This window comes from Anthonomus grandis, chromosome 2 (assembly GCF_022605725.1).
Source record: "Anthonomus grandis grandis chromosome 2, icAntGran1.3, whole genome shotgun sequence".
Classification (NCBI taxonomy): domain Eukaryota; kingdom Metazoa; phylum Arthropoda; class Insecta; order Coleoptera; family Curculionidae; genus Anthonomus; species Anthonomus grandis.
The window spans coordinates 37,962,846-37,979,514 of NC_065547.1; the positions used below are offsets into that span (position 1 = coordinate 37,962,846).

The 16,669-nt window shown below is 32.0% G+C and overlaps 1 protein-coding gene across 1 annotated transcript in view; it reads left to right on the forward strand.

Annotated features, from left to right (window-relative positions):
- LOC126750481 (citron Rho-interacting kinase-like) overlaps positions 1-16,669 on the forward strand; it is a 51,787-nt gene that overhangs the window by 27,427 nt on the left and 7,691 nt on the right. Inside the window, exons 13-21 of the mRNA XM_050460115.1 lie at positions 1,796-1,962; positions 2,035-2,191; positions 2,245-2,434; positions 2,492-2,622; positions 2,674-3,044; positions 8,637-8,906; positions 11,574-11,715; positions 11,768-11,930; positions 11,984-12,177. Coding sequence (XP_050316072.1) covers positions 1,796-1,962; positions 2,035-2,191; positions 2,245-2,434; positions 2,492-2,622; positions 2,674-3,044; positions 8,637-8,906; positions 11,574-11,715; positions 11,768-11,930; positions 11,984-12,177 — 1,785 coding nt within the window. The remainder of the gene's footprint in view (positions 1-1,795; positions 1,963-2,034; positions 2,192-2,244; positions 2,435-2,491; positions 2,623-2,673; positions 3,045-8,636; positions 8,907-11,573; positions 11,716-11,767; positions 11,931-11,983; positions 12,178-16,669) is intronic.

A 16,669-nucleotide genomic window follows, 5' to 3' on the forward strand; every position in this document is an offset into this window, starting at 1 on the left:
CTTACAATGGTTTATGTACAAATTCTAATAAGAAAGCAGCGGTTAAAGCTGCAAATACTAAGTGGGAATAAAATAACTAAACTAATAATAATAATAATAATAATAGGAGTAATCATAATAATAGTAAATTAAAAAATTAATACAGACTTAAGTTCAGATTTTACACAAGTACCTGCATATAAAACTATATCTATATTAAAAGTAAGAAGAAATTCATTATAACTAGAGAACCACTCACTTTTTTGTATATGCACCATATAAATTAATTTAGGAAACTAAGGTTATTAGTTTCACATTAAATTCTGCTTATGGTATGAATAAGAATGTTGAAATATTTCGGTGTTATGTTGGGGAGGCCTTAGAGTTCCCCTATTACGGGTGTTGATATATGAATTATGATAGTGTGACACTAATACTTAATTAAAATTGCATCAAAACTAAAATATTTTAAAAAAGTTATTAAGGTATTTTGTTTGAGAATATAGGGGCACAGTAAAGTGTCGCATTTCAAGGTTTTTAGTCTCAGCAATGCATAGATTGCCCATTTGGAGTGTGGGTGTTATTCAACAATCCATAAACCCATTTTAACAATAAACAAAGAGAACCCGAACAAATACGCAGATAATTGTTTTACTATGATATCAATTTTTGATCTAGGTTGATACCTAGAAATCTAATTGTTTTAGGGTTCAATCTATTAATTACAAAATGTGTTTTTATTTATATTGTATCCTCTAAAATCCTTATTTTTTTTAAATCAGATTGTTTTTTTCCAGAAAATGAGTATTTATTAAAATGAGTATTTTTATAAGTTTTTTCTTAATTTCTTTAGTCAATTTTTTCATATCCTACCTTTGTTTTATGTTCACTACTCAAAAAACTATTTAAATATATATTTTGATTTGTAGAAATATTTTTAATTTCTTTGCTTCTAGTTTTAATATTTATTAGCTTAGCTTTAAGGACATTGCAATTTCTATATGATTTTATATTCTAAATAAGATCTGTGTAATTTGTAAGGCCTTGCCATTATATTAACTTTTAATATGTGAGCTGCAACTTGTAGTTTCTTTATATATTAGGTTGTTTCTCTTTTCTTTTCAACCTTAAATTTCAATCTTTTTAACCAAATATGATACGTGTTTCTTGGTTTCTTGGCGAAACACGTATCATATTTGATGAACTAATATTAACTATGTTTTGTGAAACATGACTGTGTTTTATCATCTTTATAATTGTTGAGGAGCCTTATAATAAATAAATATAATAAGCTTTGGATACATAATTCATTTAAAAAAATACTTTACTATTTAGAAGACCTAATTTTCTATCGACAATGCATGCTAAATTAAAAGAATAAACAAATCCCACATATAAATCCCATATCCCAAGTGAAATTCAAACTATTAAAAAATATGATGTTGCTATGTCTTTCTCCAACTTCGCTCTTTAGAGCAAAACATACAGAACACAGTGTTTAGTTAGTTTTAAAATGTCTTGATTAATTAATTATCAATAAGAAGTCTTCCCAAAAATTCATTCTCTTGGATTAGAGAGGATCGCTTCCAAGATTTACATTTTGCAGATCACTTCTAAAACGGTAAGCTTTCTGTTTTATTAAAATTAAAACAAAGCCACAAAAATCAAATATTGGATACATATTTTGTATTAAAACATCCTTCTTGTTCTATCCAGCAATTTTCATTTTGTTGTTGATCTTAATCCTAATGTAATTGATTTCTTTTTAAATCCTTATTAAAAATAAGCTAATTTTAACTTATTTTTATTTTATTAGAATTTAGACGCCCTACGTGAAGCCTGCACCCTTCTCGAAGGCCAAGTAACAGAATACGAAAAACTTGTAGAAATGAGCAAAAACAAACAATCCGAGCTGAGTAATAACACTGAAAAACTGATTGCTGATTTATGCGAGGCCAGAAAGGAAACTCAAGAAGCGAAGCGGTCAGTTTATTTTCTTTTTTCTAATTTTAATGTTTTTGGGCATATCTGTACATTTTTATAACATATTTTTAGGCATATCAACGAGCAGAAATCGCTTAGGGCTATGTCAGAACAAAAAGTCAAGCGTCTACAAGAAGACATAGAAAGTTTAGAAAAAGAAATGGCGGATTATAAGGCCCAGTGTGTGGAGTATAAACGATTTTCTGCTGAGTTAACTGACGATTTAACGGTAAATTTAATTGTTTTTTTTTGTGTTTTTTTTATTCACTTATGCATTTTTAGGCATCTGAAGAAAAGTTGAGTAGCGCAGAAGTTACCATCAACGCCTACAGTAGGCAAATTGATAAGTTGACTGCAGAAAATCGTATGTTGAAAGAAGAAATATCAGATCACATTACGAAAATCGCACATTTAAAAGATTCTAAGTATAGGTTGACTCATCAGGTGAACGATTTAAACATAAATGTTGAATGTGAGCATATGAGAAGTTTCTTTAGATTACTTTATTATTAAAAATTGTCTTTTTCAGCTTTGATTCAGAAAATACGAGAGCTAGAACGGTCTTTCCATGAACAAATGAACTATTATAAAGAGAGGGAAATAAAGGCAGAAGCCCGCGATAAGCAACATTTAAAACTGATAGACTACTTACAATCTAAAGTAATTAAACAAATAATCAGTTTAAATAAATAATAACCCTTGTCATTTTAGATCGAAGAGCAATCTCACAAAAAAAAGACATTCACCGAGGTAATATTCGGCAGTTCGAAAAAAGAAAACCAACCTCCGATCTCTCTCGCTCTCAATTACAAAGATCTCGAAAGCGAATTGGTAAAAGAGAAAGAGAGCAATAGGAAGCTAAAGGAGGAAGTATTCAAATTGAAAGCGGCCACTTTGTGTGAGATTAATTCGAACGTGATGGACAAATTCGGGCCGAAGATGGAGAAGTCCAAATCGGAGATTCTCACCCCTAGGAGCAAAGCCGCTTTGAACCAAATCGCTACATCCCCACGTAAACAAGGGGTAGACGGAGATTTTAGACAGAATTCGCTTACGAGGATGCACCATAATATACCTCACAGGTAAAACATTAAAAAATTTGATTTTTTTATTTCTAATGAAAGACATTTGAAGAACATGATTTTGATAGTGAAAAAATATCCTTTTTGGACTTTGTCAATAATAGAATATAAATAAATAAAAGATTTTTATTGACATAAACTCAAACTTTGGTGAGTGTAAATTTGTACCAATTTTAATCTTTGTATGCCCTGATGGTGGACATCGCAGTGTCCGAAACATTTTGGGAATGTTAAACCAGTGTTATGTAAAATAAACAAGTGGAGGGAGACTGTGGAATTTCAATATTATAATAATAAATTTGATATTTTACATGATTTTTAATTTTAATATAGACTTCTAAATATATAAGTTCGTTTTTCAATTTTTTTTCAACCATAGATCTAATGCCTCTTGCTTGCTCTCTCTGGGCGTAACACGAAATTTTAAGAACAAGGTTTTTAATTTTTCAAATGTCTTGTAACTTTTGAATTTTTTACGTTTTGTGAATCAATATCGTTTTCCTATACTTAATTTTCAAATTAAGAGTAAAATATTCTATATTTAAAGATTTAATTTTAAAAAATGTAGAATTTGATTTTCTTGGACGTTTAATTAGATTAATTTTATAAATAACCAAATTCTAATTCAAAATATTCAACCATTTTATATCATATTGAAAAGTTAGTAGGGGAAGGCTTTTCTCCACAAATAAAATGCTAATCCTCTAATTTCAGGAGTGATGCATTTCGGCAAGTGTTCTTGCCATCCTCAGACTTGAGTTACTTAACACATACACAAATTCTAAACAATAACAAACAATACTTCATCATTTTATATCACATTAGAATCAAGAACAAATATGATATAAAATGGATGAACTACAAATTTGGTCAAAAATCTCGAAGTTATTTAGATTCAAAATAGGTTACATATGTTTCACCACTAAAGGCGGTGAGGTCTTGCAATACAGGGTGATTTTCAACCTATGCGCATAAACTTGGGAAATGGTAGATGAAAATCAATAATGAGAAAAAATGTAGTAAAATATTTTTGGTTTCCGAAATAAAGTTAAACAAATGTCAACAGAACGTGTATCAGACGAACTTATTTTGTTTATTAATAACTGATAGTAAACAAGTCATAATGTTTGGAATTTGTTGTTTGGAATCTTTAGCAGTACTTAGTTTGCTGGTAGCTGTGATCGTTTTCGATCGTTATTTTCACACGAACAAAATAAAAGCGTCAAATGTAATGGCGCACATTTTTAAAAACGAAGAACTTGTCGATATGGTTTTGGTTTACGGAGAAACGCATCAGAATGCAGTGGCAGCAGCTGATTTGTATGCCCAAACATTTCCCCGAAGATATCACCCGAGACGTGGGGCTTTCTTACGTGTTATTCAGCGGGGTAGAGAAACTGGCAATTTGCGGCCGCGGCCTGGACAAGATGGAGGAGCTATTAGACCTAGGCACATTCTAAATCTGGAGGAGGATATTTTAGAAGTTATCGAAGAACAACCTGGCAAATTTTAAGGCACGAGTTGCTGTACCCGTTTCATGTGCAGAGGGTACAAGCCCTACTTCCAAGAGATTTGCCGCTTCGAGTACACTTTTGTGAGTGGTTGTTACATCACCAGCAGTTAAGCCCAAACTTTACCATGAACATTTTAGTTACGGACGAGGCAAATTTTACGCAATGGAATTTTCAACTTTCATAACACTCATTACTGGGCTTTGGAAAATCCGCATATTACACGGAGAACATACTTTCAACAACGTTTTTCTGTAAATGTATGGGCTGGAATTCTGAACGGGATGCTCATCGGACCTTTTATTCTGGAAAATCGTTTGACTGGTGCTCGGTATTTAGAATTTTTGCGCAACAATTTACCAGTGCTCCTTGAAAATGTGAATCTCAACGTTAGGCAGAACATGTGGTTTCTTCATGATGGTGCTCCACCACATTTTTCACGACCAGTGCGACAACATTTAGATCGTGTGTTTCCCGGACGATGGATAGGCCGTGATAGTCCAGTTGGGTGGCCCTCTCGCTCGCCTGACCTTAATCCATTAGACTTTTATTTGTGGGGTCATATGAAAACAATGGTGTATGTAAACGAAGTTGATACTGAGCAAGAGCTACGACATCGCATAAACGCTGCCAGTGACGCAATTCGCCTACAGCCTGGTTTGGCCCGTGCATGTACGTCTTCATAGATTCGACGAGCTCAAGTCTGTATCGAAAATAATGAAAACAACTTCGAACAATTATTGCTTTAAATTAAACACGTTAAAAAATACACGTTTTTTATTTAAAAAAATATGGATATCGCCAAAACTAAAAATATTTTACTAATTTTTTTTTCATTATTACTCATTGTTACTCATCAGCTATCATTTCTCAAGTTTATGCGCATAGATTGAAAATCACCCTGTATAGATAGGGAATGAGGAACAATTATCGACGACGAACGATTTTTTGAACTATGTTTATACATTACACTCTGCCTAGAATTAACATTGAAAAGTTAATATTGGTATAAAATAATAAAGAATACTAACAAGTTGCCTTTTATTTCAACTATTATTACCACGTAAAGATGACAAACTTGAATTTGGAATTTATAGAAAGTTTTTTAAGAAAAAAATGTACTACTTTCAATGTAAGTATTTGCGTTTACTTTTAAACTCTAGAGACTCTGGAAGATTTTTAAGTTGTAGATTTTTTTATATCAGTGATATAAGAAAGTTTTCAAATTTTTATAAAATTAGATTAATGTCAAAATTTTAATCCTTAAGTTCTAGAATTCCCCAGGCTTTTAAGTTTGTTGTGTTTCCAGTTTCAAATATTTTGTAGACTTGAGAAGTTTTAGTTATCTGCAAGTAGAATTTTATTTTCATTTTGCTAAAGTTTTCATATTTTTAAGTTCCAAGTCACCAAAATCCTACTCTTGGATCAGATTTTCGATTGTCACGCCTTAAAAATAAATATTTTTTAGAATCTCTTTTTAGCTATGCAACACTGAATAGCCATTTTACTGATCAAAGACAAACATTAAACTAAACGTCAAAAAAATTTATTAAGAAATCTAATCTAAAATAAAGTATTACTTATTTTTATTTTTTAAACTTTGAATTTGACCGCTCATACTGGACCAAAAAAATTGTACGGCAACCTGGCTAATACCTTAAAAACTTTGCTCATTTAATCTACTTTTTAAAATTACCTAAATGTTTTTTTAACAGTTTACTATTATTGTGTTATAGTAAAAAATAACCCTAATTCACCTTATGATATCATTGTAAAAAAATTAAACAAATTTTTAAGTTATATTTAAAATGTTTTTATTTAACTTAAAAATTAAAAAAATCAAGAGCGAAGGTAATTCTTATCACAATAGCAATAAACAACAAACATTTTTGGAATTTAGTTTGTTTACAGTATTCCATGAACTAACTACTTTTTTGCTTGTATCCTAACGTTTCTGTTACCTTTTGCTTTGGATTTGTTTTTCAGTTCATTTTCCTGTGGACTGTGTTCTTTGAGCTGTTTGTTTTATTGGTTAATCATTTATTATACGCTTGCCGTATACCGCCCAAGAATATGCAAACATGCATCTCATTTATGGTGAATGCAGAGGAAATGCTCTAGCAGCATCTAATATTTATCAAGAAAGATATCCGAATTTGGCCCGATATCCTGACTATCGTGTATTTATTAATGTTCACCGCTCATATTCCGAAGGCAGAATGCCTCATGCTCCTGTTCGAGAGGGAAGACCTCGTATTGATTATGTTGATCAAGTTTTAGAAGAAATTGAAAATGATCCGACTACTTCGGCACGAGCAATCGGAAGAAGAACAGGGATACCGAAATCGGTAGTAAACGACATCACTAGGCGATTTCAATATCACCCTCATCATGTTCAACGAGTGCAAAGCCTACTGCCTCGGGACTACGAACCACGCCTACAATCTTGCCGCAGAATGTTGCAAAAAAATCAAGAGGATCCGAATTTTTTAAATACTATACTGTGGTCGGATGAGAGTATATTCAAAAAGTATGGCTTTATGAACATGCACAATTTGCACACTTATGCGTTGGAAAATCCCCACTTTATTCGAGAAGAAAGGTCACAGTACCGATTTAAAGTAAACTCGTGGAACGGTATTTTGAGCGGACGTGTAATTGGCCCATTCGAATTACCAGAAAATTTGAACTGGCAGGCTTATTTAGATTTTTGTCGAAACAATCTACCGATTCTTTTAGAAGATGTTCCTTTGGCCAGTCGCCGAATAATGTGGTTCCAAAATGATGGTTGCCCGGCACATTATGCCCATGAAGTTCACCGGTATTTAAACCAAACATACTCCAACAGGATCGGCCGACTTGGTCCAATTTTATGGCCTCCCAGGTCTCCAGACCTAAACCCCCTCGTTTTTTTTTTTACTGGGGTTGCATAAGAGAAAAGGTTTATGCAAGACCAATAAATAATATTGCTGAATTACGGCAGCGAATAAATGATGCAGCCCAAGATCTTAACGCTGCCAGGAATCCAAGATGGATCAATAGGTCATTTATTAAAAGATGCTACGCCTGCATTCGCGTTGGTGGTAGACAGTTCGAACATATTATTTAATTTTTAAATTTTTTTTAAGTTAAATAAAAATATTTTTTAAACATAACATAATTATAAATTTGTTTTATTTTTTTCATAAGGTAGATTAGGTTTATCTTTCACTCTATCACAATAACAGTAAAGCTTTTTTTAAAACATATTGGGTAATTTTAAAATTAAATTAAATGCCTTTACAATTTTTCGGTCCAGTATGAGCGGTCAAATTCAAAGTTTAAAAAATAAAAATAAGTAATACTTTATTTTAAACTAGATTTCTTATTAAATTTTTTGGCCGTTTAGTTTAATGTTTGTCTTTGATCAGTAAAATGGCTATTCAGTGTTGCATAGCTAAAAAGAGATTCTAAAAAATATCTATTTTTAAGGCGTGACAATCGAAAATCTGATCCAAGAGTAGGATTTTGGTGACTTCCACTAAAGTGCCAATATCTCGAAAACCATCGATTTTTTACTAAGGTCATTTTATGTGTTTCTGGGTGCTTATGAGTTGCTCCATCAGCCCCTTCAGTATTATCGTTGACTTTCCGGACACCCTGTATATTATAAATTAAAAATATTATCGTATTTACCAGTTTTCAGTATTTAAGAACTTCTTTTGCAAGAACCTAGAATTTAATCATTTTTTGTTCGGAAACTTCTAATTAAATTCACGGATGTTGAAATCTATTAAAATCGTTAAAAGTTTTAGAATATCGATCTTTTTAAACCATAATTTTTAAATTTTTTGAGTTTTAACATTTCTTATTAGGGCCTTTCGGCAAATATCATTAATATTTAAAGTTCTGGCAACTTTTTAAAATGGAATTGCCAAATATTAAAGAATTTAAAACTTGAAAAGACCTAAATTTGCCTAATTAATTATTCTAAAATATACAATTAAAAACCTCTTTAAAACTTGTAGGAAAACCTAAAAAATTGAAAGAGTTTCTAAAAAAGTGGTATTTTTAATATGAAATATCTTACACATTATTCCAGATTCGATTCCAAACTGAACACAACAACCCAAAAATGCGCCCAGTGCAGCAACCAAATTTTAATCGGTAGAAACTACCACGTGTGTAAAGAATGCAAAGTTGCCGCCCACGTGAATTGCTCTTTATCGCTTCCAAAGGTCTGCGGTTTACCAAAAGAATTGGCCGAACACTATAAGGAGTCTCTGGAGAAGGCAGAAAGCAGCAGCGCTCAGGTGTCTGGGAAGAACGAGATGCAAGAAGCGGTGTGCGAGGGTTGGGTTAAAGTGCCATGGTAGGTAGTAGTATGTGATTTTGTGATATCAGACATTTTAATCGGTTACAGGTTCCCGATTTATTCATATTGATTTATTGAGATCCATTTTACAAATACCCAAATGGGTATCTCATGCAAAGGTCTACTAATAAGATACAAAAATCTAGAAAAACAATATTGGAAAACTTAACCCTAAATAGTCAACCATTAAATAAAAGTTACTCCAATGTATATCACATTTATTTGATACTAAGTTACATTCCTGATGGTTACAGTTTAAAGGTAAAACATTGGAACTACTAAAATAAAACATCTTTTCTTCATCATTTATGTCAGGTTTTAATAAGTATGTAGACAAACTTTAACCAACGAATCCTTGGTGAATTTCAAAACGAAATGTTTTGATAATTGACAAAAAACCAGACCGATCAACGTTCATAAAAATATTTTGTCTTGTTGAAATTGGCCAAGGATTCATTGGTTAAAGTGTATCTGCACACTTGTATGCTTCAGATAAGTTTAATCTTCAATGATAGTCATTTTTCAAGAGGTGTATAGGTATATAAGATCATAGTTGACCAAATTTAAGCAACTTAGTAACTATTAGTCTTTAAGACACCACGTCTCTTGATACAAATATATATTTAAAATTAAATTTTTAATGACAGAGAAAGTATACATGAAAAAATTAAAAAAGTATATTTAACCAAAATTTGTACCTCAGAATTTTGAAAAGAGTTTTGGTAATATGTATCTTATTCCCACTAAAAAAATAACAATATATAATATTTGACTCTTATAATAAAGAAATTAAAGCAGAGCACCACAATTATTCCACAAATTAATTTCAAGATGGAAGTTTATTATAGAAAAGAAATATGCAAAGTAAAAACAAAATACATCATAACTAATAAGGGTAGAATAGGTAATGAAAAAAAAATTGTGGAGAAATATTTTATTTTTGCAATTTATACCAAAATTGTTTTTTCTAAAAGGGCAAGGAAACTTCATATAGGTAATTTATTTAGCTATGATATAGTTTGTCCACTGATCTAATTAGCACCAGATTGGCAAAACTTAAAAATTATAGTTGCATACCCTGTAAGAAGTAAGTTTTCGAATTTTTACATATCTAGTAGCTTTTGATTTGATTTTTACAATTTTTCAAGAAAATATCCAACAAAGTATATTTTTATTTTTTCACCAGGAATTAAAAACTTAAATTTTTGGCTAGTTTTTAATATTTTTATAAAACAATATCATCTTACTAATTACTTAGCATCATAACTTCGGAAAAAACCAGAAAACAAAAATTTGTACTTTAATTTTTTAACCGTGTTGCTTTAGAAGACCAGTTATACTTTTTGAAACACTTTTTGTGTTCTTCAATGCCACAATTTTTATTTTTGAGACTAAGCATTATGTTTTTTTGAATTTTCAATCTTTTGTGTCAAATACATACCTGAATTTTAAATTTTACATTTATTGAGTAATCTTTGGCCAAAATAATAGTTTTCAAAAAAATAACTATGAATAAATTGCATGCAATAAAAACAATTTTCTGCATAAACACGTTGTTTCAAAAGTTGAAATCTTACTAGACGTTTACAATAATTCACAGTACTCCTAATTCATTACACCTTAATTCTATTTATTTATTAATATACACAAAGGCCATCGAAGATAATAGTAAATTATTAACATGATAGTAATTTAGATGTAGAAAATGGTAAATTTTAGTAAACAAACATAGATTCATTTTAAATAATTTTAACAAATCATATAACAAAATTCAGTGTACTCCTAGATGAATGCAATGATCTGGTTAATGGACTTTTCAAATAATATGATTCGCTCTATAAAAAAAAACTTAATTTATTCTGAAATGTCAGAAAAGACGAAGCAAAAATCACTACAACAGTATAATTTTTTACTTATAGCTCTTCTTTTGTACACTAACTGTGAACTAACTTATGCATTTAGTTCTGATGGATAAAAAGAATACTATATCCAGTTGAGATCTTACCAAAAGAAACCAGATTCATTAATGAAAAAAATTATAAGCGACGAGTTGATCATGGAACAAAGCTTTGAATTTGCATTAATTTGGATGTGATTATTATATAGTGATCTCGAAAAATTGCCTTATCATGGAAGAACACACAGATCTTTCATTAAGTTACACTTTCACCATTTATACTACGGATGAACTCCCAAAGAGAGAGAACTTTTATTTATAGGTTTACGAAAAAAATTAATTGTTCGTAAAAATTCACGGTATCTAGATCTGATAAAATATGCTCTTCAGTAGTTTGAGCACAAGCAGGAGTTTTTACGAAGAATCAATTATTTTCTTAAACCCATAAATTAAAAACTTTACCCTCTTTGGGAGTGAATTTGTGCATATACTGTATAATAACCCGTTTAAGTCATAAATAAAAACGTGACAGTGATATTTTCATATTTAAAAAAATTGAACATAGAAATCTATCAAACATTGCTGCAAACAACTCCTAACATCGTACTCACAACTTATAATATAATAAGAACTTACATAATTTCATCAGTAATAAGTAGAAAATTACAATAAATGAACTAATTGATTTCATTTACGATACCTCTATTCTTTAATAATGTATTACCCTTTTTGATTACTGAAATTCCTTGCATCTATAATTATTTCAGCACTAAATCAAACTCATGGCAGAAACGCTACGCTCGTCTTACACAGTCTTCCTTAGACATCTACATGGAGCAACCAGAAGAAACTGGCAACCAGGTACCCTTAGAGCAATTCCCTTTAAAACCTGAGGGATCCCATGGAAGGGTACTTCAAATACAATTTCCTCTAATTCGATTTAATGGTTTTTACATTTCAGGTAGTCTTAGAGCCTTTACAATCGGAAATAGGAATCCCTGTGGCAAGCAGCGACATACCGTTTATAATGAAACTGGAAGTAACACCAGAAACTACTTGCTGGCCTTCTAAGTGTTTAGTTATAATGACACTTAGTGCGAAGGAGAAAGATAATTGGTTTGCTGGTAAGATAAGAAGCTTTACAGCACAAGCTACGACTTTTCCAAATAATTTTTAGCTCTACAGACTCACTTTGCCTCCGAAAAACCAAATTCAAAACTAGAAACTGTTGTGAGATTACCAAGCGGTATGGTGGTCAATTGTGTGGTAACTCTTACAGAAAACATTAGAGTTTTTGGTACCGATAAGGGACTGGTTGCTCATTATGATAATGGATTGTTGCAGATTAGTGGACCTAGTCAAATAGAACAGGTAAATATCTCATTTGGACTTATGCATGGAGTCACCATGCACCAAAATTTAATTTGGAACAAATGACTTTACAAGTTCAAAAATACAACGATAATTACAAAGAATATTTTCAATTAGAACTGGCATATAATGCGTAGAAAAAAATAAATTCAGAAGAAAATTATTTAAAACCAAGTAAAACGTAATATTAAAATGAAATATATACAGTGCATCCCAAAAGTTAAATGTTTTGTCTAAATTCATTCAAAGTTCAGGATTCATTCAAAATTCATTCAAAAAAAACGCTCGGATCCGTCGATTTTTATTTCAAGTTGCGCATTTTTGTACGTGAAGTTTGTATATACAGGATTAATCAAAAATAAATTACGACCATCAACTTAATTTTTTCAAATGAAAGCACCTTTTTTTTTATTTCATTTTTGAATTTCGCGTGGAATTCTACGTATGTTTCATGCATCATGCCCTATACCTAAAGTCGACCGTTAAGCGGAGAACACACATACGCGATCGCGACCACGATCGCGATGGCGATAGCGGTAGCGATCCGATTTAGCAAACGTAAACGAATACATCAGCACATATATGCTGCGACCTGTTCGCGTTTGTGCAGCGACCGAACGCAGTGTCCAACGCGATACAAGAACATTCGCTATCAAACGCAACAGGTTACGTTAATCGCAGGTCGCACTGAGTTGAGGTGAGATAAAATGACTGATTTTACGGAATTATTGATTTAAAATGTAAAAACGTATCACGTTTTATTTGATTTATCCCATCCAGATTTCAAAAATGTGCGTATAAAGAACAGAATATGGGACGAAACCGCAAAGAATATGGGATTAAAACACACAGGTAAGTATTTTGTTTATTATATAATTAGTTAAGTAATGAAAAGTTTAATCAAATTATTATAAAGTACTAAAATAAGTAACAAATTTCTCACGTATGTCAAAAGCCAAATTTACTGCACTTCTTCCATCAACCGGCAAGCTGTTAAATAAAACTAGGGGTCTATCATTATTCTCTTGTAAGTATGCAAACTGTTGATCAACATTTTTAACTCGTAGAAGGTTGTGCAATACTTTGCAATCAAGCTACTTTCACCAGTTTTTTAGCTGTATCTACTTTAACTCCTAATGGCCTAAAAAACAGTCTCCATTTGTGTGCCAATATGCCAAATGCATTTTCGAAAACCCGACGTGCTCTACACAAGCGATAATTAAATGTTTCTTTATTTCGATCAAATCGGGATTGTCTGTATGGAAATGGTCTCATTAAATAAGTACTTAATGTAAAAGCTTCATCGCCTATTAAAACACACGGAATTTCATCATGATCTTCATCTGATATAGATCTATTCGGTGGTACATTAAAAGTGCCATTTGCAAATTTTCTACCCATAGCCGATACTTGAAATATACCTCCGTCACTGTTCTTACCATATCCACCTACATCTATGGTAATAAATTTGTATTCAGGATTAACAATCGCCATTAGAACAATTGAAAACTTTTTCAAAAAAGAAAACTAATTTGATCCACTGTTTTGTGGACACTTAATAGTTATATGCTTCCCGTCTATACTACCCAAACAAGGAAATTGCCATAAATTTTTATAACCCAAAATTGATCTTTCCCATATTTCTGCTGTAGGCTCTGGCATATAAATTAGTTGCAATCTCTTCCAAATTGCTTCACAAACTTCTTCAACAATTGAAGCAACTATTGAGAATCCCATCCGAAAACTATGACCAATTGTTTTATATGAATCGCCTGTCGCCAAAAATCTTAAATTAAAATATTTTAAAATAATGAATATAAAAAATAGCATGTTCTATTCAAAGTAATAAAGTTTCTTTTGCTAAGAAATAAATGTTGCTAGTAGAAAACAATATAATTCTGTTGTATTTTCCTCCTGAAAATGGGCATTGACGTCCACAAAAGTGTCACATATTACCATCAACGATTTCGCAGTAATCATAAACTATTCACCGTTTTCTGCAACTTTTTTTTTCTGTAGGTATTATTAAAACACATTTTTTTATTTAGGTAACGATCTAAAAAAACGTTGGAAAAACCTAAGAGATTGTTACTCAAAATATCTCCACACTGAAAAGACAAAAACTGGACAAGCTGCTAAATCTATCTGCCGCCACAAAACCTGGCCTTGGGCGCAACAGATGGAAGTTTTCAGACCTTTTTTACAATTTGCTCAGACTGATACTAATGTAACTGACGAAACAGAAATTAATGAGTTTGCAAGCGAAGAATGCGAAGAACGTAGTGATACAAACGAAGATTTACAAAGTGAAAGTATACTAGGAAGTGAAGCTAATCATCGAAAAATATCAAAAAATTTATTTATACAAAATCAAGAAAAAAAGAGAAAATCAATGGAAGACTCGACATCCAACCCACAAGCTTCATCTGTTGATAAAGTTACCAAATTCCTAGATGACACATTGTAAATCAGAAAACTAACATTACAGATGAAATTGATATAACATTTCAAGGGTACGCAGCAGGTCTAAAAAAGTTGTCGACGGAAGGACAGATAATGGTCAAATACAAAGTTGCCAAAATAATAATGGAACAAGAATTAAGTGAAATCCGGATGCAAAGACAAAACCAACCAAGCAATAGTTCCTCTTTTAATTCCATGGAAGTATCAAACATGCCAAACTCCCCCCCACAGCGTTCATATTTGACAAACTAAAAAATTACCTTAATGTAACTGCTAGCCGTTCTGTTGGTCCAATAGGTTCCCTAAATGTAGTTTGATCTTTAGTAATATCTTTTCTAATAAAATCTAGTATTTCATCAAAACTATTAAAATTCATTCTGAAATACGTATAGAACCGATTTTCATCCTTACGGAGTTCAGGATATAGGTTATGAAATTCTCCTTCTTCGTTCCGCTTTTTATTTATATCATGTACCCAAATATCCCTTCTCTTTCTTCTATAATTTAAATTATATTATTTAGCGTGTGACGTCTATTTTAAACGGTTATAAAATATGCACTACTTCAAAAAAAAACAAATAAAAGATAAGGTTATGTACTTACTTTCTTGTTTCATTAGTACAATTTTCTCCCTTTTAATAATATAGCAAGAATGAGTGCCTCTTCCTCTAAACTACACATTTTTTACTTTTGGTATAAACTGGATCGCAATCGCAATATGTCTGTTCACTTACACCAGCGATCCCTATTTGCATCGCCATCGCGATCGTAGTCGCGATCGCCTATGTGTGTCCTCCTCTTTATCGAAAAAAAGACGACCAAATATTATTATTGAAGTTCACCTTACGAGTTACCTTAACTCGGAGAATTTTTATACAGAGCAATTCATTCGTATTTTTTTATTGTTGGCTGGTGACCGTGTATTTTTATAGTAACTGTATGACAGTTGTACGCCAAACAGATATTGTCAAGTTTGGTAATAGAACACGTACTCAAAGAGAAGCTGCTCAATTATTCAATGAAATCCATCCTGATCGTCCTCCGATATGTCAAAAAATGGTGAGTAGAATAAAGGCTAAATTTAGAGAATTCGGTCATGTTAAAGATCTGCCGAAATCTGGTCGTCCTGCTCGAGATGAAAATGAACAACTTGACGTTTTGTTTTCTTTGGAAGAAAATCCATGCTTTCCTCTGTCGCAGATTGGGGCAAATTTACACATGGCGAAATCTATAGTTCACCAAATAGTTAAAAAGCACAAATATCACTCCTACAAAGTTATTCCTGTGCAAGAGTTATTTGATGACGAATTCGATAGGCAAAATGAGTTGTTAACGCTTACAAAACATGTGCAATCTAAATAATAATTTAGTAACAAATATTATTTTTTCCGATGAAGCCACGTTCTGTTTGAATGGTAGTGTGAACAGACAAAATTGTCGATATTGGGCAACAGAAAATCCGCATTGGATGATGGAGGTAAACACCCAGTACCCTTAAAAACTAAATATGTGGTGTGGAATAGTGCGCGGAAGAGTAATAGGTTTCTTTTTCTTTGAAAAGACTTTAACGGGACAATTGTATCTCGATTTTCTCCAATTTGAATTAGTTCCAGCATTACTAGCTTAATTTCCAAATCCATTGGACCCAGACTATCCTGACGAAGAACTAATTTTCCAGCAAGATGGCGGTCCTCCGCACTATGCTGCCACTGTGCGTACATTTTTGGATGAAACCTTTCCCAATCGGTGGATAGGAAGGAGAGGACTCATCGAATGGCCTGCTAGGTCGCCTGACCTAACACCAATGGACTTTTTTTTGTGGGGATACCTTAAGTCGAAGGTATTTGTTAATAGGCCATATAATCTAGACGACTTAAAAGAGATAATTCGCAGAGAAGTGCGCGCCATAACTCCGGAAATGATTGAAAATGTGCAACAAGACTTTATTGATCGCCTTGGATTTTGTCAAGCCGTGAATGGCAACCAATCTTTGAATCCCACGCGAAATTCAAAGATGAAATAAAAAAAG